This window comes from Notechis scutatus, chromosome 3 (assembly GCF_049901735.1).
Source record: "Notechis scutatus isolate UNSWTSFEM ecotype Mainland chromosome 3, rNotScu1.2, whole genome shotgun sequence".
In the NCBI taxonomy this organism is placed as follows: domain Eukaryota; kingdom Metazoa; phylum Chordata; class Lepidosauria; order Squamata; family Elapidae; genus Notechis; species Notechis scutatus.
Genome location: NC_142011.1, coordinates 46,428,940 through 46,454,897, shown reverse-complemented (window position 1 = coordinate 46,454,897; position 25,958 = coordinate 46,428,940). Strand labels below are relative to the sequence as shown.

The 25,958-nt window shown below is 38.6% G+C and overlaps 2 protein-coding genes across 16 annotated transcripts in view; both read left to right on the top strand.

The window, feature by feature from the left end:
* The window catches only part of NFASC (neurofascin), a 173,558-nt gene extending 171,616 nt beyond the window's left edge, over positions 1 to 1,942 (top strand). For all 15 annotated transcript variants that reach the window (XM_087959681.1, XM_087959697.1, XM_087959682.1 and 12 more), the window contains one exon: positions 202 to 1,942. In XM_087959681.1, coding sequence (XP_087815807.1) covers positions 202 to 433 — 232 coding nt within the window. In that variant the 3' untranslated portion in view covers positions 434 to 1,942. The remainder of the gene's footprint in view (positions 1 to 201) is intronic.
* A 22,953-nt stretch (positions 1,943 to 24,895) lies between these two features.
* Positions 24,896 to 25,958, top strand: part of CNTN2 (contactin 2) — a 49,889-nt gene continuing 48,826 nt past the window's right edge. Inside the window, exon 1 of the mRNA XM_026676807.2 lies at positions 24,896 to 25,052. The gene's annotated coding sequence lies outside the window, so the exon portion shown is untranslated. The remainder of the gene's footprint in view (positions 25,053 to 25,958) is intronic.

The following is a 25,958-nucleotide window of genomic DNA, read 5'->3' as shown; positions in this document are numbered from 1 at the left end:
GAAATGTTACGTTTTGCCCCGAAATATTTCCAGGCATCTGTATTTACAAAGATGTCACCATATTTTCCTAGATCTTTATGCGCAATTGTTGCCTTTTTGTGTATCATCACTCAGACACTGCTTTCAAATTAGAAGGTTATGTTTTCCTTTTAAACCATATTTTCTCCTTTTTGATGGCTCTCCTTTTCCTTTTAATGCCAGTGATGAAGACAACAAGCCACTGCAGGGCAGTCAGACCTCCTTAGATGGCACAATAAAGCAACAAGAAAGTGATGACAGCTTGGTGGACTATGGAGAAGGAGGTGAAGGACAGTTCAATGAAGATGGCTCCTTTATTGGCCAGTACACAGTTAAGAAGGACAAAGAGGAGACAGAAGGCAATGAGAGCTCAGAAGCCACATCACCAGTAAATGCTATCTATTCCCTGGCATAACACTATATATTGAAGCAACAGCACCTAAATAAAGAAATAAGTTGGTATGGGTCAGCAGAGTCACCATCAACAAGAGAAAGCAATCAGGGTAGGGCAACAAAGGCCAAACACACAAACCCGACCAGTGCCATCATCTCTTTAGCAAATGGCATAGATGCACTGCCTGCTGAAGTGATCATACAGCTGAAATCTGAGCTAACCCACCAGAGACCAGCTGAAGAGCAGAATGCAGAGATTCTGTGCCCCAGGCTTCAGAACTTGGACTGAAATAAAACATCCCTCTATACCCCCTTTGTCTGATTTGTGAGATAATGCAATTTCCTTCATTAATAATGTATACAGCTGACTTGGGGAGGGGGATCCTTTTTTTTTTTTTTTTGAAGGATTTGATGTTGTCCTAAGAAAAAGAAATGTCTGAACATGAGGGGGAAACTTGAATAGGGAGTGGTGATAAAAAGCTGAGCACATTATGGCACGCCCCTTGCTAAAACAGCATGAAACCACATTGCAGAATCAGTTATTGATTTAAATGATGAACTGTTTTATAAACAGGAACTTTTCTGAACATTTACTTCTATTGGAGATCATTGTAGACAGGCCCTAGCCTACGCTTTTCACTAAGCAAGGTATATGCTGCTTCTTCCTACGAGATAAAATGGTTCCATAATAATAGGCTTCAGTGTAGAAGCAATCAAATGGGAAAGGCAGGATTGTTGCATTGACTGAAGATCTCACTTTTAGCTCTGCATTTCAATTTCTGCTTCCCATAGAAACGACAATATGAAATTGTGCTCTACCCATGCTATCAAAGAGTTTAATGGAAACAGTTGTATCTCTGCCAGGGGGAGGGGGAGGTTGGGGGGGGGGGAAATCAAGAATAGGAAAACAGGATTGGATTGCTGTTTTTCAGAGGATAATTATTGGAGGAAATTTGTTGTTAATTTTTATTAAAAACAGCCATTCCTCACAATGCGTGCACATGGTATTAATTACCATCCCCAAATCCTGCATGTAACAGGAAAGGGAGCAAAGGTAACCATAGAAGACCAGCCAGTCTGGGCTTTCCTACTGCTAATTAAAAGAGGAAAGCAATCCCCTACTAAAAAAAGCAAAGTAACCTGCAGGTCTATGAAAAACTCTGGGATGTCCTGGATGTGTATGTTTGATGCAAAAGTACATATGCACATAGAATAAATCCCAAATGAATCCATCTGTCTCTACTTTGCATTTTCAAGGTGAAGCAGTCTCCAATACATGTTTGGATATCTTCTTGCTCATGCCTCTTCTCTCAGCCTAAAGTCAGTCTTTCCATTGCTAAATAAGCAGCAGCATGGAACTCCCATTCTATTAGTTGCACATCAAAGACACTCAAGTCAAGCTAATTTCCTAACCTGCAATAACCCTGTTTTCCCCAGATGCAGATTCTGTTGTGACATTATTCTTCCATATATGCCTTAAACAGCTTCATGCGTTCCCTGAAGCTTAATAAACTATGAATATTTATCTATAGATTAAGCCCTTTGTGTGATGATCTGTAATCTCCATGCATTTTAAACAAGACTATTTCAGCTTGGCAGAATAAGAAAGTAGCATGGATAGTTGTGGAAGTTAGAGATTTACAATATATCGTGTTTAGCCAAATATAGTATGTCTTCTGTTTATGCCCTACATTTTTCAAACCAAAGGTATTTAAATTAAGCAATTCGGCTCCTACAACAGTTGCATAGCTGGAAAATAACATTTAGGAGAATTTTGAAGATCTGCCTAGTAATCATGCTCAAATGGAAACATAAATATGGGTAAATGTTTCAGTTGATTTACTGTAAAAGAGTTTTGCTAACATGCATAAATCTCAAGAAGCAAACAGTTTAGCATTAGCATACTTCATAAAATACTGCCATATTTTAAAATTTTTAAAAATCAACTAAATGAAAATTTTAATGCAGCCAGTCTGTATCATGTAACAAAAAGGCAAGCAAATGAAGTCTTTTTGGTGAGTTAAGTGAGGCTCCTACCCTTCAAAAATAGCATAGAATGGTGTTAATTCTAAACATTGAATTGGAATTATATCTTCTTGAAAAGACTGGCTATATGATATATAGGTAGTCCTTGACTAACGACCACAAAATTTATGTTGTTATGCGAGACATTTGTTGAGTTCTGCCCCATTTTACAACCTTTCTTGTAACAGTTAAGTGAATCACTGCAGTTGATAAATTAGTAAACTGGTTGTTAAGTGAATCTAGTTTTCCCAATGACTTTGTTTGTGAGAAGGTCGCAAAAAGGGGATCACATGATCTTAGGACACAGCAAGGATCATAAACATGAGCTAGTTGCTAAGCATCTGAATTTTGATCACATGATCACGGGGATGCTGCCAAGGTCATAACTGTGAAAAACCATTCAGTACCGTTAACTTTCAATGGTCACCTAATGAACTGTTGTAAGTCAAGGACTACTTGTATTGAGTGAATAGTAGGTAGAACCGGCCTCCAGTTAACTTTTGTGTCTTTGCTTTTTTTTTTTGCCTTTGAGTCAGTGTTGACTCTTGGAGGCTACCTGGACGAGGCTCTGAGGTCTTTTTGGAAGTGGCTCAGAAGTCCTTTTTCCTAGGGCTGAGAGAAGGTGACCTGCCCAAAGTCACACAGCTGACTTGGTGCCTAATGCAGGATTCCCAGTTTCTAGCATGGTACTTTAAACACTAGACCAACTGGCTGTCTTTGTATCGACAGCTTCATAGTAAATGTGATTTTATTCTTTCCGACTCAATAGAAAACGATGGAAAGAAATTGTTAAGGAAGTTTAGGATGCTGTCCGTCAAGATCTATCTGTCCAAATAGATAATTCCCTGAAAAACTGAACAAAACTTGACTAAATTTAATGCTGGATTGAGAGGGAGAATAAAGCTATCAAAAGAAATTGCAATTCAACAATTGTCTGGATCTGGCTCGGTTGCTGTGAAGAAATCCTCCATGGCAGAGACAGGTGGCTAGTGACTTGGAGTATGGCTGATTCCTTTCTAACTCTCTTTCCTTCTTCCTTCCCAGTTATTTCATCAAGAACAGAGCTATGATTAAGAGGTGGAAAGAATTCCATAAAGCGTGCTCTTTCTGCTCTCTCTTAACTATTATCTAGGATTAAAGGAAACTTCTAATTTCCAGGGTTTCAAAAAGGAGCTTTTCATAGCTCTACCTAAATCTATCAAGGATTTTTTGTTTTAAATCATTTGCATGAAAAGTGTGTGTTCTACTGCTGACAGGACACTGAAAACATCCACAGAGTCAAAATGTTCGACATATCCTATATAAATTTAAATGTTCACTTTCAGTAGGAAGTGATCAATATTAAACTATGCACATGTTGTTTTTAAGCCTGTCCACAATTGTCAGTAATCCTATGTATAGAGACTCCGCGGATTTAAAGGAATATTCTATTTTACAGAATCAGCTTATTTGAGGCTCACCAGATAACAAGAGAATTCCAGATACACTTAATCACTTCTGTGTGGAAGGTCTGTCCATAAGATCTGAATGAATCAATACATGTGTGTGTGCATCCTCTTTGCAAGCCCATATATTTGAAGAAAGCAATAAAGTATGTGGTTAACTTTTGATGGCTCTAGAGCAAAGTTCCTCAACCTTTCCAGCTTTGTAGACTGGGGGCGGGGAGAGAGGGGATCATTCTGCAAGCACATGGCCTCCTTTTGTGCACGGCCTCCATTTGCGTGCACAGAGGGCACACAGGCACACTTGCCCACTGCTCACACCAAGTGGGAATGCAGCCCGGTTTTGAACAGTTCACGGCCCAGTAGTGGGCTGCAGCCTGGGAATTGAGAACCTCTGCTCTACAGATGCTGAGGAAAGCCTATAAAAAAAAATCTTGAAAGATCTACAGCATTCTTAAGAACTTCATGTTTCAGATATCTTTAAATAGTTTGTACATATAAAGTATTATCAAAACTTTTGTCTGGATATTTATTTTCTAATGACAGAAAATAAATTACAGTGGAAAATGTGTTACCCTCAGTAGAATAATCTCAGGAACAGGTGTCTTAAAATGAGGGTTATGTCTCACAATTAAAGCTCTATGTGGTCCATTAAAAACAAAAACCAAGGACTCTTGATAAGATTTATTACACTTTCAACATTTCAAATAGTTTCCAACAATAGAAATATTTTACCATAATACATCTAAATCCACTATGAAAAAGACAAATGCAAATATTAGGAGAGCTTTAAAAGGTCATGTGAATGGAACTAGTATGTGCTAATTTGGAAAGATAAATGAGATTTGACCTTAATATCTGATTGATATTAAAGATCTGAGAAGGGTGGGAAGGCTTTTGGGCTCAAGTGTTGGGGTCAATTGCAAGTAAGTATGCTTCAGTGATTATGCAATCAATTTGGAAGTGTTCTAAATCAAAAAGGACAATTAAAAAAATCTAAACCTAATAATCTGAGTCCTATAACACTAAGGAGTCTCTACTATTGCAACTGATAATAGTCTAGTCTGCAACGTACTAATTTTGGTGGCAGAAAATTGTTCTGTGGAAAATCCTTTATCTGAACATATATCCCAACTTTCTCCAAAATTGGTGTGATCAAAGATAGGGCAGAAAATACATTCATTAAATATTAGGCCTATGGGTCATGATGCTAGGTAAAATTCTGGCCACTTTTTAATATCTATGATGCCATGTTATGGGGGATGGATGATTTTCTCTTCTCCATAGGACTATCAACATGAATGTTATTACTAAATTGTTCTAGTCATTTAGATTTAAGGGTTTTGGTCAGCCTAAGCACTGAACCAAACAAGAAGTCAAGCATTGTTAGACCATGCATTGTGCCTCTTATCCATTGTTTGCTCTCCATCTGTAAAGGCGCCTGATGTTCTGTCGCTTTGAGAAGAAGCATTGAAAAAGTTTTCCAAAGTCCACCCAGTCAATATATCATGAAACAGGTGTAGATCTATTCCCAGCTCTTCCCTGGCTATAGATTCTGCACCAAGTGTGGTATTTGGCAGTGATATTCAAAATTGCTTAATTTACTCTTTATGACGTAAGTTCTAAAAAAATATTTCTCTTCTGTACATTATTTCTCATAGTGTGGGATAAGTTCAGTTTTTAGCATGACAGATCTGACATTGCAGATATTTTAAAATAACATTTCTCAAGCTAATGGCATTCACCTATGCTGGACTGCAGTTCCCATCAACTCTAGTGAGGTTTAGAGATTATTATTTGAGCAGTATAATCAACCATATGGCTAAGCCAGAAGGAATGAAAATGTTGTTGTGCTTTGTGCATTTTGAACTAGAAAAGAAATAAATTTGTTTCCCCTCATATGGGCAGGAGCCAGATTTATTTAATGTGCTCCTGAGGTTAGATTTTGTTTACAGATATGGATGATTAGATAATCACACTCAATGAACCCTGGCACAACTGATGCTGAGATGAAACCAACAGACAAAAATGGCCTACAGTCTTCTTAACATTTATTTCTTCCAACTCAAGTTCAATCCTATAGAAGTGTCCCACAGCTCCACTAGAATAGTAGAGCCTGACCTCGCCTTATCAATCTATCTGCAGTAACCTGAAACCATGGGCCAATGATTTCTCAGAAATATCCAAGGGAGATGCTATATAATATTGATTTCCATTAGGGCTCAGCCTCTTGTTTGTATCTTGTACCTGACTCCCATGACCCCTTATGGTCTTTCTTCCTGTTCCTGCTGGTAGCTGCAGGAACAAGCTTATGCTCACTTCCTGGCATGCAGAAAATGGAAGAGTGGCCAGATTCATGACTTTGACCTATAAAGTAAGCAGGATTTGCACCAAGTTTAATTCTTGACTGCTGTCAAAAATATTTAGCTCAGCAATAATCAGCAGCAGCATAGTAATAAAGCATGAAATGTGTTCATTGTAGCTCATCTGAAGGGGGATTTTTATTTTCTAGTGGTAGAAAACCCAGGATGTTGTTTGACTCTTCATTTAACACAGATATGTCCATCTCTTATTATGCTTTATGATGTCAAAGGTTACTTTTAGACCCTTCGCACCGAACTTAGAGGCCCAGAGAACTTTGGAAGTTTATTTCTATTTGGATTAGGTTTTCACTTATTCAAGAGAATATAGTCATGCTTATCCCCTTTCCCTAATAATATCCCAATCCTGATTCTCATCGTTCTTACATGCTTGTTTCTTTTTTAAGTGTTTATCCCTTTTCCAGATGAATACATAACTATGGCTGCAAAAAATGGTTTAGAGTGATTATTTTCCAAATTCTGAAGACATGTTTCATGTTCAGATTGCATGAACAATATGAAAAAGACCCGAGCATAAATAAATGTTTTTAATCACTGTAAAAGCAATGCTTTTCCTTGTTTTATATAGGAAGCACTAATTATAATAAAGAATTCTTCAAAAGATAGGCTAAGCATGACATTCATTTTTCTCCTACACAAAAGAGGAAAAATGACCCCATAGTTAAGGTGGTAGGTGGAACTTAGAAGGATTAGACTAATTCCTTTTCCCTTTTCTCCTGTCACTAATGCTTTTAATAATGCTATTGAGAAACAGGCTAATGCTTTCACTGCTGACAGTTTCCAAGGAGGCTTTTAAAAAAGACTAGGGAAACATCTGCCAAAGGTGGTTTTAAGGATATTAAATGCAGAGTGGAGAAATGAAATGATTGAACCAGATTAGACTGCCACTTAGACACTTTTTTCAATGGTTACACTTCACCCATTCCCTTAAACAGTATTACTCAGTTTTTGAAAATGCTGAAACAAACAAAGTAGCCCAACTGGATAATGAACTTGTACAATTAGCTTTCTTGTAATGATGTATGTTTGCATCATCAATGTAGTATGTTCCGGTTTCTAATGATTTGTAATGTAATGGTTTATTTCAGCATCTGGTTTGCTAAGGATGATTGACAAAAACACAGGGTTGTATTCTGTATTTTCACAAAAGTATCTCACATTTCCAAAGTATTTTTACTGGGTTATAGAAAACCTGTATAGAAAGATATCATTTATCACATATAATCAAGCTACAGGGGATGTTGTGTCAGTTTTTCATTGATAATAGGAATACATACAAATCAAAACCAACCTTAGTGAAAAACTAGAGACCTGCTGGAAACGGTGAAGTAATTATCCAAGTGCTGCCTTATAGAGGTTTAGCTCTATAATTTGAATATGCCCTCTGCCCTTCTGCCATTTCAAAATGGCATATGCTATATGACAAATGATTGCAAAGGGAAACCATCCATAATCCACACGCATACGTCCAGATATACTACTAGTGAGAGACTAGCAAGCTTAGCAGGTAACAAATGCATTGGTGTGATAGACAATCTGGTTTAAATGTTGCTTTCTGAAAAACTGTATTCACAGGTAGAGCATTTCACACACGGATGCTGTGGTAAATAGTTTGTGGGGCTATTGCTGTTTATCTCTACCAAGACAGGTTTCTGCCCCTTCTTTCCATCAAACATCTCTTGCCATCACTGAGGAAAAAGATCATTTCCAGGGCATGCTTAGATGGGAAGCAATAAGGGCCTTGTCATTGTTATCATCAAGATCTTGAGTTGCCAAAAGTTTTTTAAACTTGTTTTTAAAAGTCAGAATGCTCTTGCAAATACAGAGGCAAGGATGATAATACGCAAGTCCAGACTTTTATCTGTACCTGGCTGGCAGAGGGGTCTCCTTTCCCCCACCCATTCCCATCCCAACTGATGGGAGCCCACCTGAAGGGAATCATACCGCCATAATAGTTTTAGAAAAATGGCAATGTCCTTTCCCAAGGCAATTCCAGATGGCCTCTGCTTCAAAAATAGCATAAACTAAACAAGCAGAGACAAAACAATTGGGCACTGATCTTCTCACTGCCCCACCACCAGCCCAGCCTTCTCTTGCTCCTCCTCACTCTTTGGGAATATGAGCCACTGAATGCGGTGAATGTTACCCCTGAGTAAACATGTACAAGGCTGTCCTCTTATTTCCATACAATCATTCCTAGGTTGACAACACTGTAGCAAAACTCAAACTCTGTTGGCAAATAACAGCCCCTACATTATACAAGGAGGATTTCATCTATTTCAACCACCTCGTGCCATAACGGTGTCACCGAGCTCCGTGTTCAGCATTTTTTTCATTCTTCCGTGACATTAACAAATGTAAGGAGAAGTATAGTGGAAATCTCCTTGATATAGATGCCAAAATAATGGCAATCCTAGGTGTTAGTTTTCTTTTCTGATTGATGATATATTTTATAGGTGACTCCTTGCTGACTGAGTAACTTCAGTTCCCAACAGGCAAGCATCAACCAGTTAGAATGATTGATGATAAAAATTGAATTAAGTGGAAAAAGCTCCCAGATTTAACTGGGCAACTGATTTATTTATTTTTTAAAAAGCTGTTAGACTGAGTTATGAGCCAAGAAGTTTCTAGTACAAATTCCACATCTCTTATGATTTTATTAAGAGGCATTAACCAAGCAGTAAAGAATATATACAGAATTTTTTATTTTGCTTAATCCAAAAAGTTTCATTAGCTTCGAACAAACATATACAGGCAAGATTGCACACTTTTTGATAAATAGCTGCGGAGCCTAAGGAATCAATAAACAACCTACTAAGCCCACACTGGATGCAGGCTGGCCATTTGTTATATTTGCAGATTTTATGACTTAAAATGAAGATAAAGACCATCTTACAATAATAATAATAATATTAATACAATTGCATGGAAATATAATTCATGTTCCTAGTTCATTACTTGCAAGTCACTCATGCATTGCCTTGTATGAGTGCTCTGCTGCTTAGAGACACTTTCCATGACATTTTAAAGTCTATAGAGAGTGGCAGGGAAAATCCAGTAATGAGATTTTGAGATCAGTGTTATTCAGACTTCACCCAAAAGATACCATGAACTTCAGTGATGGGATTCAAAATTATTTACTACTGGTTCTGTGGGCGTGGCAGGGTGTGGCTTGGTGGGTGTGGCTTGATGGACATGGCAGGGGAAGGATACCGTAAAATCTCCATTCCCACCCCACTCCAGGGGAAGGATATTGCAAAATCCCATTCCCTCCCCACCCCACTAACCTGCTTTCCAGCTCTGTTCTCCTGTGCAGGGAAACAAAAGAAGACACAGTCAATCTGGAACTCGGGAGGCAGAGAAAAGATGGGGGCGGGGCCAGTCAGAGGTGGTATTTATTTTCCGGTTCTCCGAACTACTCAAAATTTCCGCTACCGGTTCTCCAGAATTAGTCAGAACCTGCTGAATACCAGCTCTGATGAACTTCAATAAAAAGAAGTGAGTGTGAGATATTTTTAAAAAGAGAGAAGTGAAACAATATGGTAAGAGGACACACCACTTCAGCCTTCTTTCTTAAAAGTATCACACTGATTATTTTCTGTTTATCAGAGATACATACTGTTAGCAGTTATCTATACTTTTCATTCAGATGTGGCTGCTGTTGTGAGTGGAGGTAGTGATAGAAACCAGAAATTTAGCACAATGGGAAAAATAAATTACTGAATTTCTGCTTATTTATTATTTCAGGGAGACAAAGTTTAAATTTTTTTACAGACCCAGGCTTGCTGAAGTAACAATAAGTTAGGGTTGAAATCCCTTTTCTAGAATTTTTGTTTTTAATTCTAATCCTCCCTTGAAGTGGGCTTCATTGAATCTATTTTGGTTCTTCTTGGTGATAATGGTGCAGTATTACTTTCTACAATGGTGGTAGGTTTAAGAAACTTTTAAGCCTTGCTTTACATTGTAAGAAGAAAAAACTAGTCATCAGTTAAGCAAAAAAATAATAATTAGAAGGCACGTGAATTGTAATTATTGCTGATAGCCATACAGATCATTTCAAGACCAAATATTTGGGAGACCAAATATTTGGGAGTCAATCATCTGCAGTGCAGAATGAACAGGTTAAATCTGCTACCAATTGGACAACACAGTCCCGGTACTATCAATGCAATTCATTGTTTTGCCAGCCATAGAATAACAATTGTTCCTGCTGTTGTAAGCATCTTTATGATAAAGGTAATTTGCCTCTTGCTTTACAGCTCATGGATTTATTACTGCAAGATTTAAGACCCCTAGAAGAATTACAATCTCAATTTTTAAAAGCCAGTGCTGCCTCTGAATTGTCTCCAACTTCGATTTGTACCTAAACTATGGAGTTAATCTCCCTACAGGGCCATAATTTCTCTACCGTATCATTACAGATTTTGGTGAAAGTATAATTTCTGTAATGGATTCCTAGCCCATCTGATCCTGGTAGAAAAGTTTTCATGGAAGAAATGCCTTGAATTAAACCTTAGATACTGTGGTCTCTTTGCTCAGTCGTTGATCCCACTTGGGATCAAGAAAGCCTTTCTGGAGATGAAGCAACACATATTTGACTCTGACCTAGAGCAAGACCAAATTATTTTTGTTTGTTTAATTAATTTGTATACCATGCAGTAATTCCAGGAAATCCATAAAGTAAAAATAGCAATAAAACAAAACAATGCAACAGTAAAGAGAAGAAACAAAAGATAGCCCAAACCAGATGTCATGCCTGTCAGAATCTGACTTGGAGGGGGAAACCGAACAGTTGACAGGGAGTGGGAGTGTGGCTCTGTTGGCTGTGGAAGAAACTGAGGAAGGGCAAAGTCCAGCTGGGCAGAGCAGGAAAGAGGTAGAGCAAGGGAGAAGGAATTCAGAGGAAGACCCAGGCCCTTCATCCTAGGGCATGCAGGGAGGAATGGAGAAGGGAGCAACATGGGTAGCATGACTTACGGGGGAGGAAAGAGTCCTGATTCCCTTCATTAGCTGCAGCTGGGAACACTGTATAAAAAAGGAAGCTGCGCGCAGCAAGCTGTTGGGAGCAAACATGAATTTATCTTGTATCATCATGGCTTATCTGTGTTCCTGGCGTCTCCCCAACCTTGTGAGTTTTGCCATGCTTTCAAGTCTGAAATTCGTTCTCCTGCCCTATCAAGCTAATTACTTCAGCTTGGTTTGTTTGGATTTTTAATTACCGTTTGTATGTACCTTTTTTTTGGACTGGATTTTCTACAGTTAAAGGCTGTTCCTGGGAGAGTTTTTCTCCAGCTCAAGGTAACCTGGACATTGGGGGAAAAGTTGGAGATAATAAAGGGACTCTTATTGCTTATTTGACTGTGTTGCCTTTTTGCCATGCCCTGGGTCATCACACCAGGCAAGGGCAGATAAATGATTCTATTCTGGAGTGGCTTCAACCACTTCAATCCAGGGCCCAGGCAAAGAGCCAGGTCTTCAAGGCCCTCTAAAACACCAGTAAATTCCAGAGGGAACTTCATTCCAGAGAGCAGGTGCTGCAACAGAGGAGTTCTGGATGGATGGCATTGTTCAAATGAAGGAACCCATCTAATAGTTCCTCCCAGGCTCCAGGAGCTCTGAAAGATTATGTTCATGGGTTCCAAGTTTGCTTCAACCAGTTCTTTCAGAATTCTGGAAGTAATCCATCTGGTCCTGGCAATTTGAACTCATCTAAAGTATTCTCTTACCATTTCCTTGCCTATTTTGATTTGTATTCCTCATCTGTCTCGCACAGTACTGCTTTTGGTAGGTTGGATTGTTTATTTCCTTTTGCGTGAAGGCAGATGCAAAGAATGTTCTGCTTTCTCCCTGACACCCATCACCTCCTTGCCATCTTCTCCTATTAGTGGACATTTATTCATTTATTTCATTAATCAATTTAATTTTTAAGATTTATGCAAAATCTTGACTCTTGGTAACAACATGACCAGGTCTAATATTATGTTTTTGGCAACAAGGTGGAAATGGTTGGTTACTGACTTTTTTCAGGATCCTTTTTTTTTTAAACATTTCAATCTGATTTACAACCCTAGAATTTCCTATTCATCTTCAGTGTAAAGAAGTATAGTCTGAAGGAAGAGTCGCTGTAGCAGTCTGTTGTCTAGAACCTAAAATAATTTCCTGCATTACAATTTAACACAAATAATTTACCACTGAATGTTTTTTGATATAAAGCCAGATGTCAATGAACTCCTCCGTTTCCCCATCTCCTGATCTGAAACAGCTATGCATCTTTTGTTTCTGCTCCCATTCTCCCACTTTTACACCTCTGTAAAAGGTGTAAGGAATGCACACTAAAAGGCACCCGGCTGTTTGCAATAGTACTTCCTGCACTGAGGAAAAAAATGGTGGCAGTGAAGAAGTGTACTTTGTCAATAAATGCATTTGTTTTTGCTCCTATTGTCGGGATGGCCGAACACATGTTGAAAACCACTGACCGCAATAATGCAAGGCCAGGCTCTCTGGTCATTCTTCATGATGACTGCTTAATGGCCTGATTCTTTGTGGTGATTGATGCAGTGATCACAGCTTGTTTCAGTTTCCCGTACAGGAAAGTTAATGCCTGCTGAACATTGCCAACTGCATGTGTCACCACAAGTGGCTTTTTCTGACCAGCAGTACTGCCACTTTCATATGGATGAAAGATGGCTCATATACACAGTAGAGGCTTTAAACACCAGAGATATAGGTTTTCTGCAACTAGCTGAAATCAGAAATAAAAAGGTCTTTCCATATAGAACTACATGTTCCCTATGAACAATTGGCCATAATAGTCTTTAGGTAAATTTCTACCGCTATGATTGATTGACTATATGCCATCAAGTTGTTGCTGCCTCTTAGCAACCACATAAAAAGATTTTCCCCAGAACATCCTGTCCCTAACCTAGTCTTTCAAGTCTCTCAATTGGTGTACTAATTGTTCCATCCATCTTGCTATTGGTTATCTTGCTCTTCTTGTTTCTTTCCATCTTTCCCAGCATTACAGACTTTTTCAGAGAGCTAGGTTTTCTCATAATGTGTCCAAAGTAGGATAATTTGAGCCTGATCATTTCTGCCTTGAATAACATTTTACTATATGTCACACGTTAGTAAGATTCATCCAGACAATATCCTTCTTTTTCCAGCAAATGACCCTGTCTTTTGAAACAAAAATAATCCATCAGTCTATTCAGCAGTTATACCCATGGCAATCATGAACTACCTTTCATTGCTTTGCAATGTTCCCCTTGTGGTGGATCACCTTAACTACAGGTAGTTCTTGACTTACAACAGTTCATTTAGTGATCATTCAAAGTTACTGAAAAAAGTGACTTATGACCATTTTTCACAGTTACGACCTATTCAGCCTCCCCATGGTCACATGATCAAAATTCAGATGTTTGGCAAATGATTCATATTTATGACTGTTCATTGCAGTGTCCCAGGGTCCCAGGGTCATGCAATCCCCTTTTGTGACCTTCTGACAAGCAAATGCGAAAGCCAGGTTCACTGAACAACCAGGTTATGAACTGCAGTGATTCATTGGACTACTGTGGCAATAAATGTTGTAAAATGGAGCAAAACTCACTTAACAAATGTCTCACTTAACAATATAAATGTTGGGCTCAATTGTACTCGCAAGTCGAGTACTATCTGTACTGATCTCTTTGGAAACAGTACAGATGCATTTGCCCTTAAATTGATTCTGGCTATAAACCCAATCAATGGAGTCAATTTTTCTCACAGTCCAAGAAGAGGAACAGACCAAGCCCTGGGAAAGATGCTACCTTTCCTGCAATTTTATTTCTTCTTTGGAAAGCATACCTTTATGTTGTGATTTATGACTCAGTCATTTTGGCTCTCTTGTTAAAGGCTTTTATCATTAAAGAAATGAATTGGCAATGAGTTGACAAAAATATCTAATCAAAATTTAATATAAATGCAATTCATATTCATAGGCTTTCATACATACATACCCAACGTGCTATTCCTTTTCAAAGTAAAGGAAATGCAGAAAGAATAACAGGATAAATAAATTAAACATCTAAGATAAGCAAAAGAAACATCACTAATTCCAGCATATACCAACACCATTCAGTTCTCCATATCTTTCTTTATCACTGGAAACCATTCTTTGCTTTCACCATGTCCATATTCAGTTTTGTTGATTGCTTTTTAAACTTCACATCTTTTTTTCTCTGCAGGTCTGATCAGCTCCGTTTAACCACACTCTTAATATATTTTCTCTCACTTTATTTGCTTGACCTTATATATTTGTTCCACAATTCAATCTTCATTTGATTTCTATAAATCAACCAACTCCAAAGTATCTTTTTTGTACAAGCTGGGAACAGGATGTTTAATCTACATAAATTCAGCATGTATTCTCTTCTTGTTTTATCACATGTATTCCAAACATATTCAACAGTTGTTTCTCTTAGCCTATCTACTCTCATTTCTATATAACTAAGTAGATTCCACTCAACATTTCTACCACATTTATGCTGATTAATATTTTTTCCATCTACTTACCCAATTCTATTAAAATACACAAAGTTATTTAGTTGTTGTAGTTTCTTGTTTTTTATATATGGCGTGCAATTATTCACTCCATTTTCTATGTCAAGTACAATCCTTTTAAGATTCATACTCTTCAATGCATCCATTTAATAATCACTGCAAAGCATTTAGGTTCTTTGCCAACATAATGACACTGGTATGTAAAAGTATAGATGCATTCACACCCAAATATGAATTGTGATCATGTGACCTTGGAGGTATTGCAATGGCCAGAAATTCAAGAGCTGGCTGTAAGCACTACACATTCAGCCCCATCACTACTTCAGTCACTGAATGAGCAATTGTTAACCAAAGACTACTCATACACTTAGGATGCAATTTTGATAAGTTTTCATGTTTTTTTTAAATCATATAAGTTGAATGTCTTTACAAACTCTTCTTTGTATTCAACATTTCATTTATTAATCAGAATACCAAGATATTAATGTGATCTGAAAACCCACCTTCTTTCTCATATATACTGTCTTTATATAAAGCAATATTGTAATCTAAAACTAGATTTGACATATGTGTTATCAGCTCAGAGCAAGTCTCACAGCATTCATTCTGCATATGAACATTCAAGATCGACAGTATATTCTTTCAAGCTAGATTTCTCCAACTGGCACTTTTCAGGTGAGTTGAACTTCAAACTCTCATAATTTCAAGTTTTAGAATGATAGATTTCTTAAACTTCCACAAATTTAGAGGAAACTAGATTGAGGAAGCTATTTTAAAACAGTAGCACACATTTAGTTTTGGTTGAGAGTGTTACAGAGTGTTACAGAGAGTCAACCTTTTGGTTGAGAGTGTTACATTTACACACAACAATGTGTATATTTTATATATCCAGGATAATTCCAGTCTGCCTGATTACATCATGTCTACCCAAGCAGTGCTTAAAAGGAAATTGAACTCTTTTTTTAAAAAAGGATTGAGCAAAAAAAGAAGGAAAAACTGAAGAAAAGATAATTAGGTACTTAGGAAAGGAGAACAGAAAAAGTGATGTACTTGAAACAATGCAGCAAATTTCTATCCATCAAAGGTAGTAAATAGTGCCATGAGTATGACAGAGAAAGAAAGGCAAATAGGAAATTAACTACAGCAAATAATTATCCTTTGGCAAGATGACTTTCATATACTTAAGATCACCCTCTGGTAGTAAAAGAATCCTGTGCCTTTACAATCAATACAGGGCTAATAGGATTATATGAAACCAATATATTAATTACAATACTTTCCATAACTGACTAATCTCTTAGAGTATCCCAATGTCCCCACTGATCTCTCTACATTATTAATAGCCTGTCAATGGTGCTGTGAGGTTGGGTCAGATGCAGTGGATGGCAAATTATAAGTGGTGTCTTTTACAGCTTTCTTCCTATTGCCTACTCCAGTTAATTCTCACAAATAAGGGGAGACATCTCAGATTTACTGCTTGTATGACTGGATATTGATGGAAGCTCCCTGACAGAGAACGCATTGGATCACCCACCTTTTTGCAGTTCACCCTGAAGGCTGTTGTGTTCATGGAAAGAGAAAGATTCCATCTGGGAGCAGCATTAAGTTACATTGCTTTGGGAACCATTTGCTGTGACAGGATCATTAGGAAAAGGGAGTAAATGAAGGAAGCTGGGTTAGATGGCATGGCTCGGAGCAACCAAAATTTGTGACTGACTCTAGGAAGAAGCTCCAATAGTAAAAAAATATTTCCCAAATTGGATGTGCCAGCTACTTGTGACAGATGTACCCCTACCATCAGTGCTGACAGAAAAACTGAGTACCACATTTCTGAAGGATCCTTGTAGCAATTAAATGAAATCAAGAGTGTGGAAAGGACAGATTTCCCAAACCAGACACTGCTTTCCAGAGCCTATTTTCATATTTTCACTATATTTATACTTCATTCTTCTCTAAAAAGTTCAAGTTTTATTTCTCTACTACCATTTTTATCCATACTACATAACTTAATAAAAAATAGCTAGCAGAAAGAGAATGACAGACTCACCCAAGGAGATTCCCATGGATTTGAATGTGTGACTCCTCTATCATTATCCAATAGTTACAGATTATATCCATTCTCCATAACAAGTACTGTTTCTTTGTTGATTGTGAATGGTAGCAAGTGCTAACATTAGTGGAATATCATGTTTTTGGAAATTGTTATAACCACTACATCGTTCTAGCTGTAGTTCTATACCCATGTGTCTTTATTTAACATATATAGTAGTTCATAGGATTCTTTAATAAGATATGGGAGGCTATGTAGTCCTTGGATTAAGACAGCAACTGAGAAATTTCCACTGCTAAGTAATGCAAGTTGTAAAGAGCAACATCAAATGGCCTCATTACTTAGCAATGGCAATCTTAGCAGTCTGGCATGAGTTGTTAAGCAAGAACTCACATGACCATAACAACATGGAAAGTTCTGGGCAAACAGGCCAGGGGGCATTGCCAGTGGTTGCTATGACCTGCAGGTGGGTGTCTGAAAAAGTGGTGGGAGTGGGAGCAACTTGCAGAAGTGATGTCCAGTTTCCTACTGGCTTCCCCATTTACTTTGCTTGTGGGAAGCCAGCAGGGAACATTGGAAATCATGATCACATGACCACAACTTACTCTGACGTTGATCATGAGCTGGATGCCAAATACCTGGATTGAAATTGCATAACCATGGGGATGCTGCAACAACCAAACCAGTCATAAGTTGTCCTCATTCAATGCCATTGTAACTTTGAATGGTCACTAAACAAATGGTTGTGATCCAAAGACAACCTGTATTGGCACAATGAACAAATGGACAATTTTCCTCCTCTTATGTACAGTAAAAATATGGGAGGCAGCTAACATTAAGGGGCGTGCACAAGTGCACCATCGTGCATCCCATCCCTGTCCTATTGTCCCCATTTATTTGTACCTATTTCCTGTATTCTTACTCATGTTTATACTAATATCTATTATCTTGTAAGAGATTGATAAATAAATAAAATAAATAAATTCATTTTAAGTTACTTCATCACCTTTTCAATATTGTAAAGTTTATATATTTTTCCTTCTCCTTCCTTATCTCCTTCATTGCACCTGAAACTCTTCACTGATAAAACTAAAACTTAGTGACAAAAGTGGTCATTTCACTACTGCGTACTTCTGCCTAAATTTCAACAATTGCCAAGGGGGTAGAGGGGAATAGGCAGGATGACAATGAAGTTGAAGTGAACATCCTTAGAGGCAATGCTGTTTCTGCAGAAGACGGAGGGTAACATAACCATCTTCCAGATGTTGCTGCATTTAGTTCTGATCATTTATAGTCCTGGTGATTAGTGGTTATGAGAATTGAACTCAAATGCAATTTGAAAGGGCACATGCTCCAGACTCTTGTGGTAGAATAAGATGAGATGCAAAGCACTGAAAGAAGCCAGCAAACTAGATGTACACTAAACTGAAATAAATTGAATTAAAGTATACAGGTAGATTTTAAAGAAAAGCTTCTGATCCATGAAAGGAACAAAAAAGCCTTGAGAGAAATCTATACTTGAATTTGATAACGAATATTTTAATCAAAATACAGAAATCTAATAAGAGAACTCTAAAGTTATAAAAATATTTTCCATAGATTATCAGTTAAAAGCTAAAAGTAAAAACATCTTTAGCTGTACAACTCCATCAAGTTTATTCAGAAATAAATCCCAATGAGTTTAATGGGACAGCATCTCCCTCTTTCCCTCTCCCAGCTATGGATGATCCTTTGAAATGGGGCAGAGATGAAAATGAGGCCATAGCAGGCTTTGTGCCAACCTGATCAAAGGCTTTGGTAGTATAGGAGATGCCTACCTGGAAATATTTAAAAAAAAATCCTGATTGTACTATAATATACACTCTGAATCCCTGGTGTGACCACAGGGGCAACAATTTGCTCACTGATATATTCTTTGCTATGTGCTAACCTACCAGCCTTCCCCCAACCACACAGATTTTTAGCTTTTAAAAAAATGTATGGGCAATTAGTATGTTGCAAAGCAAAGCACCAGCCTCAAGCATAACCTGAATTTCCAAAAATACCCTATCAGGAGCAATCTTAGGGGAAAAAATGGCAGATGGCAGCTGCCCACTATTTGGCTTGCCTTCTGGCATATGGGTGTTTTGTGACAGCCCACACACCATTATATCCATTTTGTGAGATACTGTAACAGGCTCTCAAGTTCTGAAAGTGCCTAATGGCTCCCAAAGGTCAGGGACCTTGCGGTAGAACGCTGTCTACAGGGGCAATCCCACTTGGCATACGGATTTTATCATCCTGGTTCTCACACATCCGAAGAGGAAATTCTAAAGCTTGGAAACATGCAGTTGTTTTTTTTAACAAAAGCATCCAAAATGATTGAGGAATCAATGCAACATCTCTACGTTTAGCTCGGAAGATATTCAGTCCTGAAAGAAGGATGTAGCTCATTGTGCACAACCAGCCTGTGAAAGCCATAGCTACATGTGGCGATGGCCACTAAGTTTGGCGGCTTTAATTTGGGTCCAGACAAGTTAATGAGGAATAAGACACTCATTGGCTGCTAGTCTTGGTGTTGATGTATTATTTCCATTATCAGGTGATGAATGTATGTTAATTTTCTGCTTTCTTTTCTTGCTGGGAACTTTCTGCCACAACTGTGCTGTAGGAAAACAGTATTTGTTTATTTTTTAACAAATTTATGAAGCTGCCCATCTCCCAAACAAACTCTGGGGATTACTAAATTCAAGACAAAGCATATCATAGTTTCACTGAATTTCCACAGAAATGAAATTCTGTATGTAAAATTGATAGAATTACAGGTTCAAAGCAGTATTTTAATAGCTACCTAAAACAAATATCCATGTAATAAGATCCTAAATTAAAATATCCATGTAATAAGGTCCTAAAATAAAAAAATTATAGGATTTTTCTTAAACACCTGTGGTTTATGACTTCTGGAATTTTAAAAAATGGAATAAATTCACATTTTAATAAAACATTCTGAAATAAAAATTACGTGAGTATTTTTGTTTCCCAGAATCAGATTCCAAAACTGATCCATCTCATTAGTATCTCTTTGGAACGTCTTGCTTTGAAGAAATGTGAGCTGTGCTGTTTTTTAGCTCAGCTGAGGCAGGGCAATCCGCTCTGCCATGCGAATCAGAGGAGCTAATAAACAACAGAATATAGGAGAGGTGACAGATAAGAGTGGGGGTGGGTGGGTGGGGCCAGCCAGAGGTGGTATTTGCCAGTTCTCCGAACCAATCAAAAAATTTTATACCGGTACGCCAGAACCGGTCAGAAGTGGCTGAATACCACATCTGCTTGTAACCCAACCTAGAAAAATTAGCTTGGCTCCAAAGTATCAGCGAGCTGAAGCAATTTTGTAAATTGGAATGAGTCAAAATATCACATAATCAATGGATAGAACTGATCAAAAGGTACAGGAAATGTTTTCTTGAATTCATCACTGCTTAAGAAGGCCCTATCAATTACTAAGTCTTAAACTTCATGCATTTTTTCCAGCAAAGAAAATGAATGCTGGCTTAATGGGTTCAATAAGGACATACCACAATACCTATGTTATTTTGTTGCTTCTTTAATCCATATCTCTTGATTTTGAATACAGGACTTAGATACAGGCTCCCACAGGATTATGGAAAGTTTTAGAGTTCACAAGCTTCTCTCACCCTGAAACATGTGAACAGAATATTAAGAAAACCTCATATTAATATACCGTATTTTTCCATCTATAAGATGCCCCCATGTATAGGACAACACCTTACCCCCCACTTTTCTTACCCAAAATTCAGAAATCAATATTTTAAGCAATCAGAAGGTTCGCTTGTGAGGCTAGTTTGCAGAGTTAAAGTATCGGCAGTTTTGCAACCACGGTTCTCTTCTCAGCCCCCAGTTTATAAGATGCCCCTCCCTTTTTAGGTAAACATTTTAAAGAAAAAATAACATCTTATACATGGAAAAAATATGGTATGTGTTATCACAACAATATGAATCACCAAAAAGCTAATTATAAATGACATCCTTGGATCATTTATCCATTGGGAGTTGACAAGTATCTTTTGAACACTAAATTTTCTAGGCAATAAAACATGTCCTGTCAGCCAGGCTTTTTGGCACTAAGCCTTATCCAGTCTCTAATTGTGGGTTGTGTTTTGAACTGAAAACAATCAAAAGGTATCCCATTCTTTCCTAAAGTTAGTTTTTTAAAAAAGAATAGGGGAAATTCTCTTCTTTTTAAGAGCACTCTGAATCATAATCAATCAAAAGATCAAGTTGATTTTTGGTATTCTTTTTCTTTCTTTCTTGGAGCAGTGTATTTAAATATTTAAACTTGTTCTCAGCATATATATCTGCACTTGGATGTCTCCTGACTCCTTCATCTATCGGATGCTTTCTCTTCTAAACCATTTCCCAAATCATTTAGCCAAATCATTGCTTTTGCATCATCCTTTAAAAGTAGAAGCCAAGAAGATCTCTGCAAAAAGGTAAGAGTGCCAAGCCTGTTTACTCTTCTGTAGCAGAGCACTAATAGAAATCTCTTGTTTTGTTCATAGGTGGCCCATTCATATAAAGAACATTGTAGCTGTCATGTTAATCTCTACTTAACTAAACCATGGTTTAATCACTTAATCAAATTGCCTAGCTTCATATGATAACCTGGAGTCATTAACTAATCAGACAAAATTCCCACAACACTTCAAGATAAAATGTAGCTTGTGAGTTTATAATGTAGTGCAGATCATGTGCCCTTTTTAGCTTGTGATTTTATAGCGTATTACAGGAGTGTCAAACTTGCATTGTCATGGCGGCGTCACGTGATGTATCTGGACTTTTTCCCCCTTCGCTAAACCGGGCGTGGGCGTGGCTAGCATATGACGCATCCATCCCATGGGCCAGGAGTTTGACAGTCCCGGCGTAGTGTATCAACCAGATTATGTGCTTCTTTTGCTCTTATCCTTCGTTGTCAATACAATCTATTAAAATTCTCTTCCCTAGGATCACCTACTCTGACTTGGGGTTGTGATACTTTAGCAATGAGCAACGGTGATCTGCACAGGCTCAGAAACACATGCTTATGAATGCTGGCGTTAGAAAAGAAACATATAGCAAGAGACTTATGATGAGGAAATGGCAAACTGACATCCTAGAGACATAGGAAACAATTGCAAATGGCGGCTGGATACTGGATCTTGACTGCCAAACTCTCTCCAAACAAAGGAGATATCTCTAGATTGTCAATATGTACTCTGGATAGCTGTTTTTTTTTAAACAGATGACAGGAACCAAGGTTTTGACAGTCAGCTTGCAAATATCTGGAAAACTTGGGATTACACTGAATTTCTCAATGTAGCCTTTATGAACTCAAGGTTCAACCAAACCTCACTTCTAAATAATTTTGGATTTTCCTTTTTTTTTAAATTGCTTTTTGAAAATTCTTCAGAACAGCAAGTTTATCACATTCATTGGATGAGTTTTTCCTTCAATTGTTTAAGACAGGTCTGTCAAACTGGTGGCCCGAGGGCCAGATATGGCCTATACAGGCCACACCCACCCCGTCTCCACAAAGGCAAAAAACATTGTGATATGTTACAGTCCAGCCCACGATGCGATCGAGTTTGACACCCCTAGTTTAAGAAAGAAATTTTCATTATGAGTTTAAGGTACTGTAAACAAAAAATTGTGACTATACAATAAAGGTTGATTATAGTGTTGATTTTATAAATTTTTATCTAGATTAAAGTTCTAAATGAACTTGCATTAAGATTTTTGAAAAATCCTTCCCATGGGAAAATTTGTATGTTTACATCTCAAAAAAATGAAGATGACTTTGAAGGTTGATCACTAGAGGGCAGCAGAGGGAAATGAATATATCGATGTATCTATTGAGAGAAATCTGTGACTACAGGTAATCCTCAACTTACAATCATTCATTTAGTGACCATTCAAAGTTACAATGGCAGTGAAAAAAAGTGACTTAAGGACCTTTTTTCACACTTATGACCATTTGCAGCATTCCCATGGTCATGTGATCAAAATTTGGATGCTTGGCAACTGGCATGTATTTAAGATGGTTACCTGAAATCATCTAACTACTTTTTATGACCTCGTGACAAGCAAAGTCAATTCAGAAGCCAGATTCACTTAACAATTGTGATATTAACTTAACAACTGCAGTGATTCACTTAGCAACTGTGGCAAGAAAGGTCATAAAATGGGGCAAATTCACTTAACAACTATCTTGCTTAGCACCAGAAATTTGAAGCTCAATAGTTTGGGTTCAGAAAAATAATTTTAAAGATATCTGCTACTATTGATATAGTAGATGGTATCAAGGAAGAGGAATATGTTCCAACAAATAAAGCTGAAATTGATTTAAATATGGATTTTACAACAACAACTTATGAGATGGAAAATGATTTAATAGAGGACACACAGAAAGATTAATTGTTGGATATACAAGTGACACTGGATGATTTTTAATGATCAAAATGACATATAAATACTAAAGCAGAATAGTGAGGTGGATGACCTTTTTATATCGGATTTGTAAAAAGAAATTGTTAAAGTTGTCAACAATTTCTTGAGACTGAAAATATGAAAAGTGACGTGGATAATCTCCTCACATTTGATGTACACAAGGAACTTGTTAAAGTTGCCAATGATTTTGTGAGAAGAGGCAAATAGAGCATAAAAAGGAAACAGATGCTTGGACATTAAATTGGACTAAAATAGAAAGAGAAAAGAATATTAAGTTGATATATTTGATTCAGGCTAAAATAAATTTGTTGCTATTTCTAGTAATGTTGATAGGTTTATGCTAACTAGGACCAGATGGCAGTATTTTAAAGGTTTTGCTGGTGAGATTTGAGGGGATTTGATTAAATACAAGAAATGTAAAAGGAAAGATTCAAAGTGGGTGTATTAAATATAGTTAGAAATAGTCATATTGTTGCATCTTCTAACCCTTACTGAACTGTTGCTAATGTCGGATGGAGTGAAGAGGCTTTGAAGATTTGTTTAAATCTTTGAATGGGGAAAGACATGGGATGAAGAGATGCTGGTTGGTTGTAAGAGATGATATTAAGCTGTTAATGCTAACTATACTTGATGGAGATGAGCAAGTATATCTTTTCTTTTTCTTCATTTCTGCACATTTTTCTTTTTCTAATTTTTAAATACTTTTTTTATCTTTTGTAGTCTGTATTACTTTTATCTGTGTAATATATATCTAATCCTTAATAAAATTATTATAAAAGAAAGGAAGGAAGGAAGCAAAGAAACATGCAGCTACAGTTATAAGGGGAAACGCAACATTGACATCTCAAATTAAGTTCTGTTTTCAGTCAGAGTGCTATTGTTGCAGCTTTTAACATACTCCAGCCAAGAACATGTAAGGAGGGATTGTCCATCTTGATATGAATCCTAGCAATTAGGAGCAGTAACATTGGCAAAGGGGTGGGGTGGGGGGAGGACGATGCTGGTCAAAGTCTTCAGCAAGACCTTGCTTGCCGGACGCAATTTCGAAATCAAATATTCGCCCGGCCAGGAGCAGGTTCGAAGCCGGAATTTTGCTTGAGACGGGATTGGGGGCAGAGCTCGGCTTTACAGCGCTAACCACTAAACCATTTTGTTGTCCCCCAAGGCCTCGAGACCGGAGGGATCCAAACATTCGTCGTTCAGAGAAGTGTTAATAGGAGACGGTCTCCTTGAAGCGAGAAGGGCGCCAAAAGAGACGGTGGCAGCCGCGCAGCTGAAGCCCGTGAATTATGGATGGAGCTGCAAGTCACTCTGCCTCCAGCGCTGCCTGGTGCTGGCAAACGAGGGGAAAAGCAGAGTGGAAAAGGAGGAGGGGGAATCCCCTCTTTAAGCCCCTTGAACGCTGCTGGAGGGCGGACGCGCGCAGGGAAGAGGGAGGGGAAGGGAGGAGCACATCCTAATGCAGAGATGCTGCAGTGGCTCAGGGCGCGCACACACAACGCGGGCAAGCGGGCAGCAGTTGCAAGAGCAGGAGGAGGAGGAGGTGGAGGAAGGAGGAGGTGGAAGAGGAGGAGGTGGAGAGACAGGGAAAGGCTCACCTGCAACAGAAGGACCGGCAAGCAAAGCGAGAGGCGTTTGCTGCTGCGCCGGAGCTTCTGAGGCGTTCCTTGCCCCGGCGCGCCACGCACAAACACGTGCCGATCCAGCCACTCTGTGCCTGAGGTAAGAGGGCGGGCGGCTTGTTTATTCTCCAGACTTTTGCTTCCCGGAAGCCATGGAGGGTGTCGGCTAACTTTCAAGCCCCCTTTTGGCGGACCCCGTTCTCGAGAGAGGGAGAGGGAGGGAGGGAGGCCGGGCGGGTGTGCAGGCAGCTGAGCCGAGAGCATGACATCAGCGGAGCATCCCACGCAGGAAGAGAGGGCCGGGGCGGGCTCAAAAGCCCCTCTCGTGCCGAAATCCTGTCGCGGGGCGTCCTGGAAACGGAAAGAGGCGCAGCGGCGAAAGGCGGAGAAGCCAGGAGACCAGGGCGGAGATGAAGGAGAGGGTCCTGGAAAAAAGTGTTTGCTCTGCGAGAAGCGGTGGTGGGATGGGGTAGAAAGTGAGGGCTCCTCGGCTTGGATGCTTGACAGGCATACGTCGAGGGGGACCCTAGGAGAACCCCTTTTGCACCTGGGAGAACCCAAGGACGCACCCAGGATACAGGCAGAGTCTGTTTTCCTCGCCTCGCCAAGGTTGCAAAGCCAGGAGAGCGCAGGTTTCTGAGATGCGCGGGCGTTCCCTTTGGGGTGGGGGGCACTTGTTAAGCCCTCCTGCAGAGGGCAACTGGAAATATAGGCAGTGGCTGTGGAAGGGGTATTTTGTGATGAGACGGCATAGGAGTGAAGGAAAGGGCTCTCGTGCCAAACAGCCTTTCATTCATCCATCGCATGTTTATTTTGGTCCTTCTTAAACCAGACTTGCACTTCTTGTGATCTGCCAAGCTGAAGACTCTGTCAGGTTTTGAAGGAGGTCAACCAAAAAGCTAGGAAAACTTCTGGGTTTGGTACCCGGAACTTCTAAGCACTGAGTAAGGGGTGATGATTAAGTCTAGAAAGAGAAAGGGAACAATATTTACTCACTATATACATT